General features: G+C 40.1%; 1 protein-coding gene across 1 annotated transcript in view; it reads right to left on the bottom strand.

Annotated features, from left to right (window-relative positions):
* GALNT10 (polypeptide N-acetylgalactosaminyltransferase 10) overlaps positions 1-25,837 on the bottom strand; it is a 132,012-nt gene that overhangs the window by 65,410 nt on the left and 40,765 nt on the right. The window contains exons 2-4 of the mRNA XM_038415015.2: positions 10,213-10,315; positions 9,214-9,352; positions 5,266-5,432 (exon numbers count right to left, since the gene is read on the bottom strand). Coding sequence (XP_038270943.1) covers positions 5,266-5,432; positions 9,214-9,352; positions 10,213-10,315 — 409 coding nt within the window. The remainder of the gene's footprint in view (positions 1-5,265; positions 5,433-9,213; positions 9,353-10,212; positions 10,316-25,837) is intronic.

Here is a 25,837-nt window from a genome sequence, read left to right on the forward strand (position 1 = left end):
CCAACTAGATTTGTGGCTAAAGAGTATGAGGGACGTGAGACTTTGGTGATCTTATCAGGAATACTGCTTAGATGCTAGAAACTAGCTATTAAAAGGTGGAAGCAGCCTCACAATATAGTAATAAGTCAGTGTCATGGTCTAAAATAAGAACTATAATTGCTACTTTGAAATTCTTTGGCACCCCTATAGAAGATATGAGACAATGGCCTAGTGAAGAAGAAAGTGCCATGAAATGGCTCTCAGGCTAGAGAAGGGACATGCGTCAGCAAGAACAGTTGCTTAAGCATGACATGCTCTACAACTCATGGCAAACAGGATCCCCTGTCTACAGTTCAAAACTCATGTAAAATGTTTAGTGTACTTCAAGAAAGAGTGCCACGTTGACCATTTAGACAGCTAGCCTTTTCTACTGTAACTTCGCTCTCTTGCTAGTTATTGGCTACCATATGCTTTATAAGAATAGATTTTGATCTGATCTATTATACTACAGGCATGGGAAAGAAGCAGGATGAAAAAACAGTGCACTGTGTTTGTATAAGAGGGAGGTACTGTATTACTGAGTAATAAATTAAACATTTCAAAAATCCTGCTTAGTAAGGCCTTTGCTGGAGCATATTAAAATGCACTGTTTTCAGGGTAACCTTTTTTGGTTGAAAAATGTTTACTGCTATAGGTCACAGAATTGTATCCCTCCTTAAATTAAGAAATAAATAGCTCTTTGTTGACACTTCCAGATAACAATTCACTAGTCTAAGGGCTTCACTAATGCAAAAAAAAAACAGTTGCCTTTAACGGTGTGCTCTGGAACAAAGTTTGGCAGCCACCAAATCCAAACACCCCCCTGCCCCCATTTTTCCCCCTATATTTCTTCAACTTCTTATCTACTTTCACCTGCTCACTGATGACTTCCCATCCCACTTCTCAGCACTAGAAATTCCCGAACAGTCCCTATGTCTGAAGCTGAACACAGATTAAAAGTGTAAGAGGGATTTAATACCTGGCAGCTGTAGCCAAGTTATCATATCAACTATGGTAGTCACAAATATAATCCTCTGCAGTAACATTTTCAGGTTGAAATACAAAGATTCACTTCCTATGAAGAGACTGAGTAAACAGTGTTAAAATAAGCCAAAAATGTAAGTGATAGGAAAACAGTCTCACTGCTTGCAGTATTCTCTAGACAACTTCTGCTAAAATGAAGGTATGGATAAAACTGCAGCACGTACATGGAAGTCCTCAGGGACTTTCCCAGCTCAAGATAAATTCAAGCTCACTGTGATTCAGTGCTAAGCACACAGAACCTGAACACTGGGTCTGACAGGCTTACTAGGGTTGCCCAGCTTTTCAAAAGTGTATCACTACAAAATAAACTTATATCAAAAAGGTCTGGCAGGGCTGTTTAGACACTCCTCTAAACTTTCCTTGCTTCGAGGTGCAAGCAGAACACATTTGATATTTTACTACCTCAAATCATACTTGGGTTTGGGTGATCTGTTGGCAAAATCCTCTTAAGCCAACCCTAAAAATATACTTTATTATTGCAGGCTGTGGTGAGAAGAGGTCAAAGTGATACTTTTTAGTAGCTTTGGGCATCATGCAGGACTAGAAAGAGATGCAGAATTGGTGCTCTATCACAGACCTGCTGTATGATCTCGGACAAGTCACTTTCCACACCACCTTTTCACCCTTTGCCTGCCTGGCTTATTGAGACTGTAAGCTCTTTGGGGCAGGGGCCGTCATTCACTCGCTGCACAGCACCTAGCACAATGGGGTCCTGATCTCAGCTGGAGCATCTAATTATAAACAGGTCTGTAATTCTGGAGAGGTGAACTGGGAGAGATTTATGGAGCTATGCCAGGACACCAAGTGGAGAGAGAGAGAGAAGCTTAGTCCCACGTATCCCTGGCTCAAGGCACTACCATTAGTTCCTTGACTTCTATAGTACTAGTTCACTCATGTTTTAGAAAGACAGAAAAAAAAAATGACTATTTTTTATGTAAATGTCCACTGGTTTAGTTTTATTTTTGGCACAGCCAAGTGAGCTGTCGTAACTTGACATAAGACAAGCTCTTCAATTCTTGTCCATCTTAACATTGGTATAAGCACATGGCCAGAACAGTGTTCTAACTGGATCAAGCCCAAGGAAGCTATGTAACCTTTTAAGCGCAACGTTTAAAGATAAAGCTCCATTGGAGGGAGAGACACACGCATTATGCAGCTGTTAACTTTACAAGAATTCTCAGTCCCAGACCCAAGCATTTTGAATAAGTTTTTTTAAATTACACACCCCCATGCCCCCGAAAAAACCAGGGCTTTCAGAGTGGTTGACTTTCAAGTGAAGATCACACATTTAAGGATTTGCTGCTGCCTCTGCCTCCTCAAAACTTTGAAAAAGTCTATTTAGGGACAGAGAGGGATTTGGAAATTACTTCAGTGTGGTGAAGAAAGAATACCAGTCACCAGAAAAAGCAGCTGGGATCAGCAGGGAATGCCATTGTGCAAAAAAGGAGAATAAATAGAGGAATGAAACTTAAAACAAAAACTTACTTGGGGCAGAAACAATCCCCATCAACAATGATTAAGTAGGGTGTGGAAAACAAACTTATTTATGCAATGCAGATGTGGTTACAGCATAAGGGTCGATCCAATGACCCAATTTCACTTTTCTGTTCCTAATCTTTTATGCCAAGATGAAGAAAAGAGGGCTTCCTGAAATGTGTTTTCTTCTGACAGTCTCAAAATACTTTAAATATCGGTGCCATACATCTATAGCCTAATGAGCTTTTCAAACTACCATGCTTTGCCTGCTAGCTAGTGAAAGTAACACTTCAGGAGAAGGACTGTAGCTGAGGGCAACACTTAGCATTTCAAAGTCAATATGGGTCAGAGCACCAATGATTGGTGTTTGAGTTAATGCTTTTACAGGAGCTTCAGAATCAGTCATAGCAGCTATTTCTCACCCTCAAGATTTTTATCTGGAAATGCTTCTCATAATAGCACTCTCATGGAGAGAGCCCTGTGTTCCTTGGCATCCGATGAAGTGAGCTGTAGCTCACGAAAGCTTATGCTCAAATAAATTTGTTAGTCTCTAAGGTGCCACAAGTACTCCTTTTCTTTGTGTGTTCCTTGTGTAATTCCAGATGGAAGGATCTTGTTTAAAAAACACCTTGCAGCATAAAGTAATTACCTTCTTGTTCTTTGATAATTAAAATGGAAAAAAAAAACCTTAAGAATTGCTAGACCAGACTGATGCTAGACCATAAAGCCAGTACTCCATCTCAGATTTTGGCTAATGTTGGATGCTTCAGAGAAGGTACAAACTCCACATGAGACTTCAGATTGCAACAACATAAAAGAGGTTAGCGGAATTATTTCTTCCATCTAATGGTTACTTTATGCCATGAAGCGTGAGGGTTACTAGCCCTCACTTTATCCTAAGTAGTTAAATCACAGTTTAATTTAATATAGCATCGCATATGGTGGTCCAAGAAGATCCAAAGGAACAAGTTATTTTGGCAGTTGTGCCAATCTCATTACAAATTAAGCACCAGGGCTGCAACCACAACAAAACTTGCTGTATTTTTTTTGCTGATGAATCATGCTGGTGATTATTTGCTTGGCCCACTATGGTTCTTCATTAGAGTCATCAAATTTAAGGCCATTCCCTTTTTGTGTAAAAACCTAATGCCACTTTGTGTTGGGCTTATCTCCAGCTTCTGCCCTCATTAGTCTATAGAAATGAAAACAAGTGACCGCACACACTACACTACAACTATACTGTTGAATTCTTGCTGTGCTGTACAATTTCTGTTGCAGAACAAACAGAGCCATGTGGCGAATACAGAATGGAGACTTAATATTGTTTATGGGTTATACTTAATCTATCACTGTAAGGGATTTCAGGTACATCAGTAAAAAGAAAAGGAGTACTGGTGGCACCTTAGAGACTAACAAATTTATTAGAGCATAAGCTTTCGTGAGCTACAGCTCACTTCATCGGATGCATTCAGTGGAAAATACACTCCCCACTGTATTTTCCACTGAATGCATCCGATGAAGTGAGCTGTAGCTCACGAAAGCTTATGCTCTAATAACTTTGTTAGTCTCTAAGGTGTCACAAGTACTCCTTTTCTTTTTGCGAATACAGACTAACACGGCTGCTACTCTGAAACAGGTACATCAGTATAAATCCAAATCAGGATATAAATGGACAATGTGATTCTTCATTGCTTGGTGTTTTTTGTGCCTAGAGAAGGGGAAAGAGAAATGGAGAGCATTTCTTCACACAATGCAGTCAACCTGTGGCTCCTTGGAAGGGGATGTTGTGAAGGTCAAAACTATAACATGGTTTAAAAAAGAACTAGATAAGTTCTTGCAGGATAGGTCCATCAATGGCTATGAACCAGAATGGGCAGGGATGCAACATAATGCTCTGAGTGTGTCCCTAGCCTCTGTTTGTCAGAAGCTGGGAATGGACGAGACAATGGATCACTTGTTTGTCTATTCTGTTCATTCTCTGAGGCACCTTGCATTGGCTATTGTCAGAAGACTGGATACTGGGGTAGCTGGACCACTGGTCTGACCCAACATGGCCATTATTATGAGACCAATACTAAGACAACATGCCACTGTGTCTTAGTTTACTTGTCTGTAAAATGGGGATAATGATACTGACCTCCTTTGTAAAACACTAAGATGTATTGGTAAAAAGTGCAATACGAGAGCTGGGTATTATGAAGGTTATGGATTTTCCAAATTTATTTTTACTTCTGGAAAGCTAAAAATGTTAAACCATGTAGTCTCTAGGATGAAAACAATTCATCAAGATTAATTTTAATATTTTCCATAATTCAGAATTATTTTCTGTATGAAGGAAGAAAATCCCATTTTAAAAAAAGGTCACTTTTGATCGGTTAAGAAACCAGAATAGGAAGTGTTTAAGAACCCAATATTCACAGAGTTTTGCTGATGAATACATTAATAGCACTTACTTTCCTTATTTACCACCAAGACTAAGCTCAGCGTTGTGAAAAATCGCTGTTGCCACCAATACCTAAAGTAATGCAAGTGCTGCAGGAAATGCAGCTTCTTGTTCTGTTGAAGGTCTTACTGAGACATCAGCTGACTGTTACTGGAGACACCAAAATCCTAAAGCTGGCTCTTGGCAGATGATAATACTCTACTCTTCTTTACTATGCTTTTGTGCATTTTGTCATGTAGTTTATGTAGCTATAGGTAGAGATGCTACATAGGAAGTCACTGTACCTCTGTCACTAAAGTCATCCACCAGCACAATTTCTGCTATCAGCTCAGGAGGGGAGCGATTTAGGATGCTGTGCACTGTCCGGAGGAGAGATGACCATCCTTCATTGTGGAATGGGATTATCACGCTGGTGTTTGGGAGCTTCTCCAGATACAGCTTGTTATTGCAGCTAGACAGGGATGAAACAAGTTATAAACATACAAGTAAACAGACACAGTGTCACATTTCTCACAAATGCACGCAGCAAAGAATGTTCAAAACCTGCTGGAACGTCAGCATCTCCTCACAGGGACTCGCATATGGTTTTGTTGTAGACAGCAATAGCAGAGATGCCAGCCTTGTGCTCAGACTTTATGGGATGCTTATGAAAAAAGTTAGGGAGGAATTAGGGAGATTGCTTGGATCTCTTCCTTTTCCCAACTTCTCCCCCCCCATCCCCTCCCTATGTACGGCCAAGAAGAGGGTCTGAGCTTCCCCCCATTTTGCTCCAATCCCCACCCCCAAACAGGGAGAAAAGGAGGACTGGCTCTAGGACAGCTGCCCTCCTCTGCCCCTAAGGCCTTTAATTATCTTGGCCATTTGCGCTGGCTGCCTTCCTGGGATGATCCTGTTCTTCTCCATCCTCCGTTGCATTCCCTCTTTCCTCCTCTGTGGCTACTGCCGCCTCCTCCTGCAGCTTCTCCTCCTTCATTGATTGTGCAGTAGGGTTGAACAGGAGGCAAGCCACTGTGAGAGTTCGTGGATTTTGGGGTGCTGAATTCACCACCCAAGTCACAGGCAGCATGCTGCCTTTTGTCCCCATGTGGGCCCTGGTGGTACCGAGAGTGCACCAGCAGGGTCCACACAGGGCAGTCAGCGTGGAACACGCAGTCTGTGACTTGGCGGTGAATCCAGCAGTGCTCCAACCTGTTCAAAATCACCGAGGCTTGCCTCCTGTCAGATCCTTACCGTGCTGTCCGAGCGTCAGTGGAGAAGAACGCTGCACACCTCCACCACCACTCCTGGTGGCCATGGCGCTATTTGGTGTATTCACTGGACCAAAGCGGTGGCAAGTCTGTCTGTCTGTCTGTCTGTCTCTCTCTCTCTCTCTCTCTCTCTCACACACACACACACACACACACACACACACACTAAAATGGGTGCTTGCAAAATTAGCACATTGAAGCCTAAATTAGTAATTACAAGCACAAATTGGATGGATTATGGAAAATTAGGGATGGCTGGCATCTCTGCGATTGCAATGTAACAAAAATTCACGGATTCACGGTTCATTCTTATCATTGTTTTCACATGATTTAACAACATTGACAGTGTCAATCACTATAAAGCACAGTATGGAAGATTTGCATTTACTTCAATCACTGTGAAAGCTTGTGAAACACATGCTTGAGTCTTGTAAAAATCTACTGTGACAGTTCATTCAAGATAAATCACTGACTACTATGTGCAAGTTTTAGTCAATGATTGCAATTTTATGATCAAGAATAAATTCCACAGCACTAGGAAAACATCTGTTGCCCATTTGTTCACCCTTAAATCTGCTAGTTATTGGGGGAGGAAAAAGCAAAGACTGCATATCAGCTACCTCTAATTTCTTTTTTTTAAAAAATAAGACTACGAATAGTTTATTTGAAAGCTCTAGTGGCTCAGCTTCATTAAAAACTCTTACTGATCCTCTCCAGCTACACTTGAACAGAGTCAACACAGAAGTACTATTCTGTTTACTACTAGCAGCCCCCAACAGCTGGCAAAGAGCAGATGAAAGCAAAGATACTATGGGAAGTTACAGGTGAGACAGAATAAGGCTATTTAGTCTAAAAGGTTATAAATGGGGAGGGGCTGGGGATAATCAGCATCATATTTAACTGCTATCACCGTCAGGTTTGCAAACAAAGTTTATTCTCTCCAGGTATTATTTCTACAATTCCTTTAAAAGCCCTCTAACATTAGCGGGCAATATAGCACAATGTCTTATTCGAATACTGTTTACAGCACACAAGAAAAGTGAGCAAGAGAACCAGAAAGCTATACAGACGCTCCCCGACTTATGCAATCGTTCCGTTCCGGAAAGTCTTGCGTAACTCAAATTTCATGCAAGTTGGAAACATACACCCGTACGTTACGCAAAAATTTCTGAGACTCGAAAATCCTATTTCTGGCTTACGGAGCTTTTTCTGTAAGTGCGAATTTGAGTAAATCGGGTCTTGTGTAACCCGGGGAGCGTCTGTATCTTACTGGTGCTCAAGGTGATCGAGCACCCTGTACCAGAGCTTCTATGTTTAACAGGTCAACACATGCTGTATCTGGTGAGAATCTTAAATCTATAACCTTCTGCCTGGGGCTCATTCCTGAATATAAAACCAATTTCATCTCCTATTCCAGAAATTAATGGGGTGGTATTAATTCAGAGTATTCTACAACATGCTCACTTCTTTGGAAAATGCTCTTATAGACTTCATCTTACCCAAACTTCATTATAATTGCCCTCATCACATCACTATAAAACACTAAATACTCCATTTTCAAATACATCTTTTTAAGGAGGGGAAAATGCACATCAGAAACTTTCGGTCATTAGTGTCTTCATTTCAAGTCTCCTTTAAATATAACCCTGTTTACTTCTCTAGCTAATCCTATCATCAATTATATCCAGTACTGTTTATCCTCTTCTCGAGACTCACATAATTATAACTTGCTATGGTAAGGGAAGTTTAACTCAAGAAAACCAGCTGCATTGGTATCATTAGTCAGCTTAAATTGTTGGTGACCCAGACACCTCACTTATTAATTTTAACTAGGGACCAGAGCCTGAAGTTAAACATTTTAAAAAAGTCAAAGTAGCTGACTTCCGATTGCTAATTCTGCAACTTAGTGAAACATTAGGGAACAAGAGCCAATACATTAATTCCTCAGGTTAAGGGAGACTGGTACCATCTGAAGCTTAAATTCTCAAAGCCCAAAACAATCCAAATAAATGCAGTTTAGCAGAGTTGAAGTTGCCTAAAGCTCAGTTATGTTCATAATGAGATAGCAAAGTTGAGACAGAAAAAGAAAAAATAATTTTTAAAAGAGTCCTAGCTTCTAATTTGTTTGCAAGACTTCTAGATGAAATTACTGCCATCAAGTTTGAAAAAGCTTTCCATGGAAGAAATTTACACTCGAGTATTTAAAAAGATAAGTTTATAAAGTGACTAAGAACTATATACCCCCCATAATCAAAAGCACTCTGTGGCATTTTTTAGGAAAGGCTTAAGCTTTTCACAACTGCATGAACAAGATGGATTTTCTCCACAGCAATTAGAGAAAAACTAAGTAAAATTTGATGCCACTCCACAGGAAAGACATCTTAACTAGCTGAATTCAAGAGTCAAAAGTAGTTTCTGACTAGAGCTACTTTGTGGCCATGCTTATAATCCCTAGAAAGAGAAGTTTATAATAAAGCCCTGAGTATCTGAGAAAATTCACTTCATAGACCCTTCACAGTATTAGTCAATCTTTGTGGAATGCTCCAAAATTGGTTTTCCCTCCTGGATGTTTCAAGATTGTGAAACTTAGTTTGTGTCAGACTTCCAAGAGGAATTAATGTCTCACGGCATTGTACAGTCTCACTTCCAACTGGTCACTTATGCAAAACTAACCCAGGTAATTAGTGACCATTACCATCTGATGGCTCTTTGGTGCAGTTGTCAAGTGAGCTGGACATTTAAATCCAATTTCCAGTAGAGAGATGACCATAAACATTTTGCTTTAATTGTTCTATGGTTGTGGCCATTTCAGTACACAATTTAATCAGCATGTGATCTATGAGGCAGGAGGTAGCCACCTCCCCGAAAGGGTTGAGGCTCCAACAGTACATAAAAATGAAATATAGAAATAGAATAAATTCTAGTGGGAATGGCAAATTATGGCATCTAGACTTTCATTAGCACAAATACTAAGTGTATACTCACTTTGGGTGCCTGATATCTGGAAGGGAGCGATTAAGAGAAATTTTATCGCTCACAAAGATATTAAAGCCATTTTCCCTGTATGCTTGGTCCACTTGCTCTGCATCAGTCATCGGATAAGGTTTTCCCTGCTCTCCATTTCCTATGGATAGATACAAAATAAACCTGTATCATCATGGCGAATCACAGCCTAAGTGGCCAGAGACTGACACAAAAGCAGTCATCTTTTCTGTGAAAATTCTTCAACAACACTGTTTGTACATAGTCTGATATTCTGAGTTCTAAGAAATTCTCAGCACTGGGTTAACTTCAACTTTTTGCTAGAAACACTCAGCTGTGCAAATATGAAACATTAAGCTCTTCACTCTGAAGCCAGAATTGAAGGGATTAGAGACTGGTAGGACCAAAGCTGGATCCATTAGGTTTCTTTTGGTTTACAGATACGAGTGCCTGTACATGGTATAAACATTTCTCATCTCAGCCTCACCCCCCATCCCAAAGCGGGCACTGACATTTAAAAGGGAAATCTTGGAAACATTTTATTAAGGTGAACAAGGCAGCCTTAACTTTACATTTCCACATGTTTGAGTGTCCTTCATCATCATAACTCTTTTGTATTAGAATTTAAGCACTCCGAATTGTGTGTCAAACTATGGAAACAGAACAGATTCTTCTAGAATGACAGCGCTTGTAGATTTTACAAAACAATGTTTCTCCTTTCATGGGTCCGCAATATTTGTCGGAACTGTAAAGGCATTTATAATTTTTTAAACAGCACCCACCCTTGAAGTGCCAATATGCTGCCACCATCTTCCTACTCAAGAGACTAACGAAAATGCTTCTCATTCCCTGTCACTCATGAGCGGTAGGTACAGAGGCAGCTGATGTTGAACAGTGTTAAGAACATACAAGCATGCTGTTCCCCCACCTTCAGTCTGCTGAACAAGGGACCACTCCATTTTATGGTCCACATTAGATACATTTATAAGTGATCTTACATACCTATGCGCTCCAAGTCCCTCCTTATAGCTTCTTTATCATGCCAATCCTTTTTCCTTTGTCCATCATCGAAGTAAACTTCTTTCCTTTGCCTCACATGCGAGCCCTTTTAATACATACAAGATTAGAGGCATTACACCTTTGAAACACATTTACCCATCCACACCAAAGAGAAAAGCCAATACCTACTTCTCCTTGCCTGAACCAGAACTTGCAGAAGTGGCAGCTTTTGTTTGCAATTATGTTCAGCAGAAGATTTTCCTTGGCCCAAAACATTGTTCTATAATTATCTCCAAATATGGTACAGCAGTGTAGGACCATACTTAAAATGTGTGTAATGTCTGTTAGTAAGGGCACCTTTAAATCAGAAAGTCCATTAAAAACTCATTTTCACATTAAAAGTTAACTGGTCTTATTTCCTATTTAACTAATAAAGCTTTATAATGAGCAACCTATTTCAGAATCATTACTAATCAGCATACAGTAGCACCTCACAGTCATGAACACATGAGTTACGAACTGACCAGTCAACCACACATATGGACCTGGAAGTACACAATCAGGTAGCAGCAGAACCCTACAAATAAAAAGGCAAATAAAATACCGTGTTAAAAAAATAAAGGGAAAGCAGCATTTTCCCTCTGCATAGTAAAGTTTCAAAGCTGTTCAATGTTCAGTTGTAAACTTTTGAAAGAACCACCCTAATGTTTTGTTCAGAGTTACAAAACCTCTGTTCTCGAGGTGCTCATAACTCTGCGGTTCTACTGTACTGCCATATTGGAATAAAATTGGGGAAACAAACTTGAATAAGACTTCAGTCTCTCAATACTTAATAGCAAGTTTTCACATGAAGCATGACCCTTATTATCTATCCTTTTCACTGTAGCTTTCAAGTTTCAGGAACAATCAAGGCATTTTTCTGGGGTGGGGTGAATAAAGGGCCAAGTGATACCTGCAAAAGACATAGAAATTGTGGTATTCAGGGCCAGAGACTTAATGAATCTCACTCCAGGTTTCTCGCCTGAATTTTGGGGGACTAAATAAAATCTGAAAAGTTAGAGAAAAAGTTTGTCTGCCAATCATTCTCCATGATGTGATACTACACCGATATGTATAAATGAGTGCACTACTTGTAGAAATGACATCATAGAAACAGTTTAGCAGACCTCAAATAGCATCTATAAAATCCTGGTTTTAAAATTCCTCTTGTACTGAATGGTAAATTCCATAGTATAGCATTATGCATTCCATTAAAAATAAAATGTACACTTTTCTATGCAGGAGAAATTTTAAAGTATTGATAGTATGTATGTGGATATATACATATTTGTATATACGGAGAGCAACAGGGTGAAAAGAGGTTATTTTGTTTGCATCTTTTCAATAGAAAGATTTCCTTTGTTAAAAAGCAGACAAGTGACAAAGCTTACAGTCTGTAAAGTAAGACATGAAAAAGATGCCTTTAGATTAAAATACTTGCAGCAGAAATATAGTAAGATTATTAAGCATAAGCACTTCCAAATCATAAGCCTAGAGTTGCTCTCTCTCAAGTAATGCCCCTTCCCCTAAAGTGCAAAACCCCCTCCTATTATTCCATTATGAATGAGTCTGCTGGATTTTTTCCTAAACCTACTTCACATGTTACACATCACAATATGAAATTTGCGAACACTTTGGTCCTCTTTCCACACTTCACAGATTCAGCCTTGGAGACTTAAGGAATCACAAAATAAAAGCATGGCTGGGGCTAGTGCTTTGGTTGTCATAATATTAGTAACATTAACAGCTTCATTACTTCCTCTATACAGCAGGCGTCTACAGCATTCTACTGGGGGAGTGATCACAAGACATTCTGGACACACAAAAATCTTGGGCCCAGCATTTTGCACAATCTGTTAAAAAGCCTGTTTTGGAGTCCCGTAACAGAGGCTCTTCATCTGTTTAAACAATTAAAATGAATGAACTCATCATTTTTATGCCTTGATTTGTCTTGGGAAAATTTTGTTCTTTGGAATATTTCATTCTTCTCTTTTTACCCCAATAAATATTCATAACTGAATGGGCACCAAAGTACTGTACTGCAATCTGCAACTACGGAACATGCATCCTAATACTGTGATCTAAACCTTACTTAGTCTGTCCATCTAACAAAATATAATTCAACACATCTAACATTTTTAGGACACCCAGACATGTCACTTGCAATTCAAAGTGTTGTCATGAGACAAAATCCCAATTTAATCTCACTAACAGCTGCCATTTTAACCCTAACCATATCTTATTGCTCTGCAGTACTAGTCACATCTATAGTTATCCATTCGTTTCCATGCATTACAATACAACAACAGAGCCTTTCAGTCTAGGATCACAAAATGACTTACAATCTTCAAAGCAGCTTGGTAAGATCAAGATTATACCTATTTTGCAGATGGGCACACAGAAGCATAGCTGAGACGTGGCCATCGCAGACAGAAAGGTCCTAGTTATGTGTTCTAACTACTAAACCCCATTTAATCCCCTTGAATAAAATGTTTGCAAGGTAGTATATTGAATTTTTCACCTCTTGCTGTTAGCAATTCTAGCTTTACTCTCATGGTTCATGATGTCATGAAAAGCAAGCTGATGGGGGTTCAAAAAAAAAAAAAGCACCAGCGCTGAATGTCTGTGGTCGATTTAAGAGTAAAGATTAGGAGACTTAAGTATGGACAAGGATGTGGATAAGTGAGACATTCTCTGAAAATATTTATAGTGTGCAGACAGTAAGAAAAGAAAGGAATTATTTAGAATGGCATACAGCAGTATAACTACATCTGGGGATGTAATTAAGGAAAGTAAAAACCTTGACAAATGAGTGCTGGTTAGGCTATTAAAGGGAAGCAGAAGAGTTATTGTTTGGGAGATTTAAAATTGAAGTAAACAAACTAGTAGGAAAATTTCCTGTGGAGTAAATCCTGCATTGGCAGGAAGATGGACCAGGTGAACTAACAGATCTTTTCCATCTACCTTAAGATTCTATAATTATTGCCACCTATCTTCTCACCACCAAAGGTGATGGCTCACCTTTTACTTTAAAAATTGCTTATTGGAGAAAATGGCCTTTTCTCCCTCCCACCAATAAATATCCGTTTATCAGCCACCGATCTCCATCCAAATGCAGAAATTGCTAACATTTTCAGATATACATTTCATACCTATTAGGACACAAACTGAATAAAATCACCAACAATCTAACATTCCTCTCCAGCTAAATTTGTTGATGGACTAGGGTTTTTAAGAAGCATTAGGAATGTACCTTCTGCCCAGACTGTTTCACCGCAGCACGCAGAAACAAAACAACTAGTCTAGCTCTGAAATGCCAGGGCTTCTTCTTGAAGACCTGAGTTACAGCAACTAAATTAGCCCTTTCCCACAGGGCTATTTCTCACCTGCTCACCCCACCTGCACTCAGACAATGTGAAGATCAAATTAAGCTGCCTCAACTGTTTAGTGAACATTGGTGACATAGCAAAACATATGGAAGACTTCTTGATCCATAACTAGCTTTGAGCACTCAGCAGCTGACCTTCCAGTGATCTGCCACACGCCATTCAGGTATTTTCTGGCTCAGCTGTCCCCTACTCTGGTGATTTGCCACCATTCCTTCCATGACAACTTTCTCAAAAGTAGCTACTTCAGGCACACAGATGAAAAACAAAACACACAAGTTGATGCCCGTTGATTTCCAACAGCAGGGTCTGCCTCTTTCCAATATTTTTAACCATTATTCATCTTTTTCATCCAGCAGATACACAAAAGTTTTCACCAGGACCACATCTCAAAGGCTTCAATTTTCTTCTTGTTAGCAGCATCAATTCCCCACAATTCACAACCATATGTAGGGGCAAGTGTAAGCAAAGAGAATACTCCTGCTTTGCCTTATTTGGTTAATCTCAGGCAGTTAATAGATCTTATGATGTAGCAATTTGTAAAATTCACAAGCAACAGAAGAACATGTTACTGTCCATTCAGACCCCATTAGGGAAGGTGGCTGCACTTGAGGGGACATGTGAAAACGAGGAGTTAAAACCCTGGAAAACTTATCTTCCAGATACAGGTTTCAGAGTAGCAACCATGTTAGTCTGTATTCACAAAAAGAAAAGGAGTACTTGTGGCACCTTAGAGACTAACAAATTTATTAGAGCATAAGCTTTCGTGAGCAACAGCTCACCCCATCGGATGCATTCGGTGGAAAATACAGAGGGGAGATTTATATACACACACAGAGAACATGAAACAATGGCTTTCATCATACACACTGTAAGGAGAGTGATCACTTAAGATGAGCTATTACCAGCGGGGGTTGGGGAGGGAGCGGGGAGGAAACCTTTTATGGTGATAATCAAGGTGGGCCATTTCCAGCAGCTGACTTAAGTGATCACTCTCCTTACAGTGTGTATGATAAAACCCATCGTTTCATGTTGTCTGTGTGTATATAAATCTCCCCACTGTATTTTCTACCGAATGCATCCGATGAAGTGAGCTGTAGCTCACGAAAGCTTATGCTCAAATAAATTTGTTAGTCTGTAAGGTGCCACAAGTACTCCTTTTCTTTTTCCAGATACAGTTTGTGACACTCCCCTTCAGATCATTTGACCCGTGACGATAACATTTAATATTGGGTAATGGGCCATAGCTCAGGCCTGCGTGTGATAGTTTGGTGTTTCTGAATAAAGGTCAATTACTACATTCTACATGGACAAATCTTATGTGTTCTTCACCAAGAAGTGGCAGATAACATGAGGTGAAGACGAGGAAGACAGGCCAGTGATGATGCAGGAGCAATAAAAATTGGAGTAGCTGAGTTATTTCCGACAGAAATCTGAATGAGTTTTCAGCATGACTAAGCCTACTTTGCTGTTCTGCCACAATGGGCAAAACAGTTTCTTGTCTACCATATTTACTTCCAATTTTCTAGACAATATGCCACCAATACCAAACATCAAGCAGTCTCTCCAAAGTTCTCTTAAAATGCACTATTATATTACAGGATTTTTATTCTCTTGGCATACTGTTCAAAAAAGCCAGTTCTGTTCACTAACCTCTCCCTATTTATCAGGGTGTTGCCTGCTCAATCCAAGTCATGGAAATCATTGGCAAAATAGGAAAGTTTCCTTGCGGGTGAAGTGGTTTTCTTTGTTTTTTCCTTTTCTTTTTAAACATGGCTCTGTGTGTGAACATGAGTAAGGCTCCGTGTCTGTTACGGAGCTCACTGATTTTGTGACCTTCCATGACCTCTGACTTCTGCAGCGGCCCATGCAGCTGGCCCGGACCATGAATTTTTGTTTACTGCCCATGACCTGTCTTGACTTTTACTAAAAATACCCGTGACTAAAACGTAGCCTTAAACATGAGTACTGCACTGGGTACTACAGCAACTTGCCAAGCACAAACCACCTTGTGTCAGTAACCTCTTTGGCCTCCTGTTTATAAAACTCTAGACTTACACAGCACATCAGAGAACCATGCTACTTTACCCATTTTATTGTTTGCTGTGATTTGATACCTGTTACAGAAGCATCACTGAAAGTCAATCTAGAAATTTTATCTAATCTCATGTTTATAATTTAATAAACTAGGATCACACTTCTAGACATATAACTAGGGTCCAGTCAGTTTCACACCAGCACTGCCAAAGGAGGGAGAGAGGACAGCATGGGGCTACTTGTCATCCACCTCTCTCTCTAGTCCCCCTACTTGTTTCTTCCACCTAGCATCTATGCATAGTAGAACTAGGACGTTTGAGAAGATTCACACAAACAAAAATGGCAAATGTTAACCTGCTTTGGACACACATACTTCTTTATAAAAGCTATTGTAAATCTCAATTGCAAAGCTGATATAAAATCATAACAGCATAACCTATATTTTAGATCTTCTTGGTCTCAGAGATGTAGAAATTACATTACTCAATCCCAGCCAGGAGTACTCCATAACATTTCACTGAATTCAGAGAAATGTTTCCAAATATTTGCTTTAATTGTGCCACTTACAAGCAACCAACATTTTCATAGGTTTTACAGGTCACCATTAAAATATTTTTATAAGGTTACTGAGAGTCCCTGGCAAGAATCACATCAACATCAGCAATATCTACTGAATGTTAAGGCCTTGTCTGCACTACAGGGGTAAGTCTATCTAAATTATGCAACTCCAGCTACGTGAATAACGTAGCTGGAGTTGACATAGTTTAGGTTGACTTACTGCAGTGTCTACACTGTGCCGCGTCAACAGGAGATGCTCTCCCGGTGACTTCCCTTACTCTTCTTGTTCCGGTGGAGTACCGGAGTTGACGAGAGAACGATCTGCGGTCAATTTAGTGGGTCTTTACTAGACCTGCTAAATTGACCCCCAGGGCATTGATCACCACAGCGTAGATCCCCGGTAAGTATAGACATGCCCTATGTTTGAAGGCTACTGTTATTCCTTTACTAGTTGCAGTAGTCAGCCTCATTAAAGTAGTCTGCCATAGTTTCAATGAAACTTCTCAGCATTCACAACGCTGACATATTCGAAATACACTAGGCTTGCGACATCAGTCCAACTATAGAAGTCTGCTGAAGCTGAGTCACTAAGAACAGGGAGGGATTTTTTTCTTCTTCAGTGTACTGCACTGTTGTGAATTTATCAATAAATGCTACCAAAACAGTCAAAACTCCTTTTATTATATGATCTCCCTCCTCCCCACACTACAAATTCCACAGTTATGAAATGTAATTAATGGTAGCACATGGTGTGGGACTACAGACTACACATCATGGATTTAAGCGGGGGCGGGGGGGGGTTAAACTACTACTATGTTGATTATTCCTCTTAATCTTGCTACAGGGGTCATTTAATAAGGGTTGCAGATATTGATGTTATTTTGCCAAATGTATTTTTATTCATCTTTAATACTTTTTATAAAGAGTATTTGAGCATTAGAAATCTAAAACACAACACAATGGAGGCGCAGACTGTGTAGCTTTTTAAATGACATCCTTCAGGGATGCTGCATGGAATTTATCTTTTAGTAGTAAATTGTGGATATTAAGCAGGTTGATAACATCCCCATAAGCAGAAACTCTAGACTAAATCTGAGCATGATGCAAAACCTAGACAAATCTTTGGGACTGAGTTCAGCTTTAAATTTTAAACAAATGCATCTGTGCGTATAACCAAGTTTTCTTGCATTTTGTCACCAGTACTTACCATGAATTTCAATTACACATCAAAAGACATTACCATATTTTGCCTAAGAAAATAAATATGACTGCCTTGTTCTTGTTTAAAAAATTAAATTTTAGTTTAGAAATGTGGAGGACATTCTTTGACAGCTGTATTTACAGAATTTGCATATGCAGTATAGGTAGATAAGCATTTTACAGATGAGGGGTTTTATCTATATAAACTATAGCTGCAAATTTAAATGCTTAGCTAAAGCCTACTAAAACTTTATGTTTTGCAAAGCAAGAAACTGAGGCAGAGCAAAATTATGTATATTTTTTAAAAAGTCAGCTGCAAAGAGAAATTAAACGTTTTATAGCTCTCAAGGCTAGATCATCATCAAGTCTAACCTCCCATATAACAGGTATAGAATTTCACCCAATAATTCCTACAGCAAGCCCATAACGTCTAGTTATCCTAACGCATTTTCCTTTCCTTAAAAACAAAGTTATTTACCACTAAGTGATTATTTTTGTAGCTATGTTGTAAACTAATCTCCTTCCTCTGTTTCCATCCTTCATTTTCACTGAAAATGAAGTAGAAAGGCACATTAAGCAATACATTGAAAATGGATTTAGACAGATTGCTGTAAATAGCCCCTTCTGTTGTTTACCGTGCTTTTACTTAATATTCTGCCAAAGGAATCGATTAGCATTCAAATAGCCAAACATACAAAAATGGAATTTTAATCTTTTGTTTAATCACTATTTAGCGTGCCTGGCTCCAGCCAGAATAAATGGAGAGGATGGAGATGTAAGCCAACTGTTTTCTGTATGAGGAAAAAAGATTTGAAGTATACCTCTAATCACAGTGATGCAGTTTTCAAAACCTGTTCAGCAAACATTTGTTGGGACTGAACCTGACAGAAACAAGAAAAGAGCAGCAGTATACAAAGACAAAGTTCTATAAGCAGTAAGGTTACCGTTTTGTCCCCAAACTCATGTATTACAGTGCAAATACACGAGTTCCGCTGCAAGTTACAATATGGGTTTGTACTCTGCAGAAGGTGCTGACCAAAGCCAAATATGAGGAGGAAGCAATGTTCCCTTTAATTTTTTACATCCATGTGCGGAATGAATTTTGTTATGTGTACCAATATGGAAGTGATGTGTGGTGGGGGTGGGTCTGAGGGGTTCAGAGTGTGGGAGGGGGCTCAGGGCTGGGACAGAGGGTTGGGTGCAGGGGGTGAGGGCTCTGGGGTGGGATCAGGGATGAAATACAGGCTGCCCCGGGACTGCAACAGGGAGAGAGGACTCCCCCCAGCCCTCTCTTGCTACCGCAACCCCATGGCATCTCTTGCCGGCCACGGCAGCCGGGGGGGCCGAGGCACCTCTCGCCAGTCGCGGCAGCTCCAGGATCATGGGAGAGGCGCCTCTCCCATCACATGTCTGCACGGCCACACAGCTTAGCGAGAACGTAGGGAGGAAGGAATACTTCTGTCAACCATTGCAAAAAAGTTGAGACTTATGTAGAGCCATAAAGATACATTAAATAAATTAACAGGTTAATGACCAAAACAAACAGCCGTGAATTACAGAGTACAGGAAAACTTTAATTAAGAGGCCCCAGTCAAGGTTGAGCTCTTAAACTGAACCAGTCTTGACAACTGTCCACTACTTTAAATCTTTTTACGCCATGTAGAGGAGAGGGGAGAACAGGACAGTGAGGCAGAACTGGAATGGCCAGCAGTGGCAGCAGAATTTCAGCATGACAAAGGTCACTCTCCTAGAAATCTGGGCAGAGCATCCTGGAGCTACAGTGGCAGAATACCAACACTAGAGTTCCCCTAGCATGTTGGAGCACGTTGCTATCATAATCTGGAAGCTCACCAACCCTAATTGCTACTTGGCAGTAGCAAACCAGTTTGGTGTTGGTAGATCAAAGATCAGAGACTTTCTGAATGTTATGGAGAGCCGGAGAGCCCGTCTCTTCAGAATGTCCGAAGCGTCAGAGAAACAGTCATGGACACATTGTGCTCCCACTTTGAAGATGGAGTAGCTATAGGTAATGAATGTACCGTAATCAAGAAATGACTGAAATGTGTATTGATTTTAACAATAGATATTTCCAGGGCATTGGGGGGTGGGGAGGGAAGAGAATAGGTTATGTAATGGCTGGGTTGAACTGTACCTCAATGAAATTATGCAGCTCAGTTACTCCAAAATAGCTTTCTTTGACAGGGTAACAAGCCTTGTGGATAGATGTGGTATATCTTGAGTTTAGTAAGGTTTTCAATATTGTCTCACATGACCCTCTCAGGAGCTACTATAGGTGGATGCATAACTGGTCAGAAAACTAAAAATACCCGTGACTAAAACGTAGGTTTAAACATGAGTACTGCACTGGATACTACAGCAACTTGCCAAGCACAAACCACATTGTGTCAGTAGCCAGAGAGTAGTTATCAGTGGTTCACAGTCAAGCTGTAAGGGCATATTGAGTGGGGTCCCACGGGGATCAGTTCTGAGTCCAGTTCTGTTCAATATCTTCATCAGTGATTTAGATGACAGAGAGAGTACACTTAAAGTTTGTGGATGATACCAAGCTGGGTGGGGTTGCAAGTGCTTTGGAGGATAGGATTTAAATTCAAAACGATCTGAAGAAATGGTCTCAAGCAAATAGGATGAAATTCAATAAGGACAAATGCAAAGTACGCCACTTAGGAAGGAACAATCAGTTGCACACATACAAAATGGGAAATGACTGCCTAGGAAGGAGTACTGCGGAAAGGGATCTTGGGGTCATAGTGGATCAGAAGCTAAATATGAATCAACTGTGTAACACTGCTGAAAAACAAAAAACCCCCATCACTCAGGGATGCATTAGCAGGAGTCAGAGTAGCAGCCGTGTTAGTCTGTATTCGCAAAAAGAAAAGCAGTACTGTGGCACCTTAGAGACTAACAAATTTATTAGAGCATAAACTTTCGTGAGCTACAGCTCACTTCATCGGATGCCAAATGCATCCGACGAAGTGAGCTGTAGCTCACGAAAGCTTATGCTCTAATAAATTTGTTAGTCTCTAAGGTGCCACAAGTACTGCTTTTCTATTAGCAGGAGTGTTATAAGCAAGACAATTATTTTGCTCTATTCCGCACTGATTAGGTGTCAACTGGAGTATTGTGTCCAGTTCCAGGCACCACATTTCAGGAAAGATGTGGACAAACTGGAGGAAGTCCAGCAAAGAGTGACAAAAATAATTAAAGGTCTAGAAACCATGACCTATGAGGGAAGGTTGAAAAAAATGGATTTAGTCTGGAAAAGAGAAGACAGAGGGGCCATGATAATAGTTTTCAAGTACATAAAAGGTTGTTACAAGGAAGAGGGAGAAAAATTGTTCTCCTTAACCTCTGACGATAGAACAAGAAGGAATGGGCTTAAATTGCAGCAAGGGTGGTTTAGGTTGGACATTAGGAAAAACTTCGCCAGGGTGATTAAGCACTGGAATAAATTGCCGAGGGACATTGTGGAATCTCCATCATTGGAGATTTTTAAGAGCAGATTAGACAAATACCTGTCAGGGATCGTCTAGATAATACTTAATCCTGCCTTGAGTGCACGGGTCTGAACTAGAAGACCTCTCGAGGTCCCTTCCAGTCCCACGATTCTATGAAATGATACGAGTTAACATAGATAGAACACTACTTGAATAAAAAACGAACAAAAACAGTTGACCAGAAGTGTGGTGCAAAAATTAAGACTAATGGAACTGAGGCATGGCCAAATGAAGGATTGCTCAGCTCCTGTAGTTGATGTAATCAAAAGGGTTGTCCCCCTCCAGGGGGTGGAGTGGGCAGGCTGCTGTGGGAAAGTCCTGTAATTATGTTGACTGAAATGGTGGTACCAATCAATAGGGTGTTCTCTCCATAGTTTGCAGGACATTGCAAGATTGAGGTGCAGTGCTTTACGTTTTTAACAAAAAGACTAACCATCATAGCTGTTTGTACTGCACTGTCTGAATCATGGCCATCTCCAAGGCAATACGTTCCACCATCCTCCCCTTTGATCATTGTGAATGCTCCAAGAAACCACCCCTCCACACTTCTGCCTCTGGGGCCCTCTCTTGAGGCAAATTCATTAGTTCCTGGAACATTTTCTTTTTTCCACTTACCGGAGGCACAGAAGTTCAAAGCATCAGCTACAGGGCAGGTCCTAAAGTATGCAGACTTAGAAAATTGTCACTCTTATTTACAAAGCACCTTCCACATAAATAGATGAGCAGTTTACAACTCCCTACCACTATAATTTGTACTAAACAAGTTCTCTTTCTTTTAAAGGAAATTGAATGGACTCCCTGAATAAGGAAACTGATTTCATAAACATGTTTTAATTACTAAAACACCCTTGCACCGAAACCTCTAAGTTGTATCTAAAACACACCAGCATACAAGATCTTAAACAACTGAAAGAGCAGCCGGGGAAGTGATCCCAGTAAAAGCGATCAAATTTGCAGCTACCCTGCATCTCACATCTCCTATATTTACTCTGGGAACTCCTGGTATTGAATATTGTCTTGCAATGCTTTCAGCTCTACACACTGCTTGTTGATCATCTGCTTCAGGGTCCCCAAGAGTATGATGTTTATCCCAATTAAAAGTCAGTGCACAACTGAACACCTCTGGATTTTGGCATGCCGGGTGGCAGCACAGCTTCCCAAATACACACTACTATTTAACCCTCAAACCATGTTTTAATTTGCTAAAAACCCAGCCGGCCTATTTTACTGAATTCATACAGAACAGAATGGAAGTACCTCGTTGCTTTAATGTGTTCCTGAATCATTTTGATGCAGCTTTCGTCACTCTCTTCTATCAACTATAGCGTCCTCTAAATCCCTCTAAATAATTTTCTATGCAAATATGCTTCTATGCTGGAGAAAAAGCTTTCTTGGGGGCCTGTCCAACATTATGGAATTAACTCCCCAAGGAGCTAAGGACCATCACAACCTCATCACCTCCGTTCTATATGCAAGGCACATTTCTTTGACCTTGCCTTCTCCAACAGAGCATAGCAACATGTATTTTTTAAAATTCCAAAACACTCCACTGCATACTTCTCCCCAGGGGAGAGAAGGAGAGAACAAATCTGACAGATGCTAGTCATATTACTTAATGCACGGACTGGAAGGTATTCAGATAGAATAGTGATTACAGTTGTATGAGAACCTTTACACAACAGTTTTCAGAGTAGCAACCGTGTTAGTCTGTCTCCGCAGAAAGAAAAGGAGGACTTGTGGCACCTGAGACTAAAATTTATTTGGAGCATAAGCTTTCATTCAAATAAATTTGTCAGTCTAAGGTGCCACAAGTCCTTTTCTTTTTACAGAATAGAAAACTCATTCTGAATGGCAATTTAGAATTTTTTTTTTTGGGGCAGTTTATTCTGAAATTTTTTGAAAGGCTTTGTATAATCCCTGGAAACTGTCAAATGAGTTGCATGCTTTCACATACAACTTCCAAACAAACAACCTTTTGTAGCATTTTGTCTGCTGACCCAAAGCTTAGTTTCTTTCCCGAGCTGCAAATTAAAACAAAGTTATGAAATCCTCAAAAGTTGCTGATGAGTTTTCCACCGAATTTACTAATATGCTGAAAAAACTATTTAAAAATAGGACATGCCTTCTACCCACAGAAACAAGTGTTCACTTTCTTGCAAATTGCTTCACAAACCATATTTGAACCACCTCAAATAGCAGTCACCTATTAGAAGCCCATGTATCTGCACTCCACTTATCTGCAATTAAGAGCACAGACATTTCATAGACATTTTCATAGATGCTAAGGTCAGAAGGGACCATTCTGATCATCTAATCCGACCTTCTGCACAACGCAGGCCACAGAATCTCACCCACCCACTCCTACAGAAAATCTCACCTATGTCTGAGCTACTGAAGTCCTCAAACCGTGGTTTAAAGACTCCAAGGAGCAGAGAATCCTCCCTCAAGTGACCCATGCCCCATGCTACAGAGGAAGGCGAAAAACCTCCAGGGCCTCTTCCAATCTGCCCTGGAGGAAAATTCCTTCCCGACCCCCAACATGGCAATCAGCTAAACCCTGAGCATATGGGCAAGATTCACCAGCCAGATACTACAGAAAATTCTTTCCTGGGTAACTCAGATCCCATCCATCTAATATCCAACCTCAGGGGATTAGGCCTATTTACCCTGAAAATTTAAAGATCATACCATCTCCATAAACTTATCGAGTAGAATTGTAAAGCCAGATAGATCTTTTGCCCCCACTGCTTCCCTTGGAACGCTATTCCAAAACTTCACTCCTCTGATGGTTAGAAACCTTCGTCTAATTTCAAGTCTAAGCTTCCTGGTGGCCAGTTTATACCCATTTCTTCTTGTGTCCACATTGGTGCTGAGTTTAAATAATTCCTCTCCCTCTCCTGTATTTATCCCTCTGATATATTTATAGAGAGCAATCATATCTCCCCTCAACCTTCTCTTAGTTAAGGAGCTTGGCTTGTTAGCCTAAGTCTCCTTTCATAAGATAAGTTTTCCATTCCTGGGATCATCCTAGTAGCCCTTCTCTGTACTTGCTCCAGTTTCAAATCAACCCTTTTTAAACATGGGAGACCAAACATGATCTGGAATATCTTCTTTGTAGCAATCCTTTATAGAAGCAGAATATATCATCATCAGGTTTGGAAAACTTGCATGTTGACCCATAGGATTAATCAAATGTTTCTGCATATGCAGAATAATCTGCACTAAGAATTAATATTAAAAGTGCAGGATTCATGAGATTTATAATTCTGTAGTCAGTTGTATGAATTCCCTGTTATCGAATTATGAAACCCCTGAACAGATTATAGGAATGTTGAGCCAACTGAACAATGTGATCAGCTAAAAATAGTGCTTCCAATATTCCAAAGACGAGTAAATCATCATATCTATAGACATTTTATTAAGGTTGAATGATGTACTTTTGTTTTCTAAAATGAATAGTTTGTAGGAGTGAATGTTTATTCAGCTTATCCAGACAACTATATCACATCTGAACTCAGAATAGGTGAATTGGTGAAACTCAGAATAGGTGAATTAAGCAAGTCTGTCTATAATACTATAAATGTACAGTCAAATTAAAGAATAGCCTAATGTTTCCAACAGTCTCTAAACAAGGAGGACTAGTGGAATTTAGCAAATTCCATGGAAAGTTTGCCCCAAATTCCATAGAGAAGCAAGTGACTTTTTTTGATCTCAAGATGCAGGAAGGAGAGAAAACTTATTTAAGGGGACTTGGGACAAGAGGATGCCACTGCAAAGCTGATCAAGCATTGTGTCCCCCAGGAATCTGGTGCGACTATGGGAAGCAGGATTGTAGTAACATTCCAAGAGCCAGTGAACCTAGTAAGGAAGAAGATCCATCTGCTACTGACCCGGATGGGGAAGAGGATGGTGCATCTTCATTTTAGTCTTTTCTACAGAAAAAAATAATACTGCTGTAAGTCTTACAGAATGTGATAAGCAATGGGTGTGCATACTGGATTGCTGGGCTACCTGTATTTTGTGATCATAAGAACATTCATGATTAGGATGGGAGTTAGATCATTTGCATCACAAGCTAAATAAATCTGCCTCCCCCCCAGTTTCATAGAATCACAGACTAAGCTCAGAAGGGACCATTATGATCATCTAGTCTGACCTCCTGCTCAACGCAGGTCATGGAATCTCACCCACCAACAAAACCCCTAACTTATGTCTGAGCTACTGAAGTCCTCAAATCGTGGTTTAAAGACTTCAAGGTGCAGAGAATCCTTCAGCAAGTGACCAATGCCCCACGCTGCAGAGGAAGGCGAAAAAACCCCAGGGCCTCCGCCAATCAGCCCTGGGAGAAAATTCCTTCCCGACCCCAAATATGCACTTTTCACTATTAAATTTCATCCTATTACTATTACTCCAATTTACAAGGTCATCCAGATCTTCCTGTATGATATCCCGGTCCTTCTCTAAATTGACAATACCTCCCAGCTTTTTGTCATCCGCAAACTTTATTAGCACATTCCCGCTTTTTGTGCCAAGGTCAGTAATAAGATTAAATAAGACTGGTCCCCAAACCGATCCCTGAGGAACTCCACTAGTAACCTCCTTCCAGTCTGACAGTTCACCTTTCAGTGTGATCCACTTTAGTCTCCCCTTTAACCAGTTCCTTATCCACCTTTCAATTTTCATATTGACCCCCATCTTTTCCAATTTAGCTAATAATTCTCCATCTGGAACCATATCAAATGCCTTACTGAAATCAAGGTAAATTAGATCTACTGCGTTCTCTTTTTATCAAAAAAATCTGTTACCTTCTCAAAGAAGATCAGGTTGGTTTGACACGATCTACCTTTTGTAAAGCCCAATTACCCAATTGTTGTATTTTGTCCCAATTACCAT

This window comes from Dermochelys coriacea, chromosome 8 (genome assembly GCF_009764565.3).
Source record: "Dermochelys coriacea isolate rDerCor1 chromosome 8, rDerCor1.pri.v4, whole genome shotgun sequence".
NCBI classification, from domain to species: Eukaryota; Metazoa; Chordata; order Testudines; family Dermochelyidae; genus Dermochelys; species Dermochelys coriacea.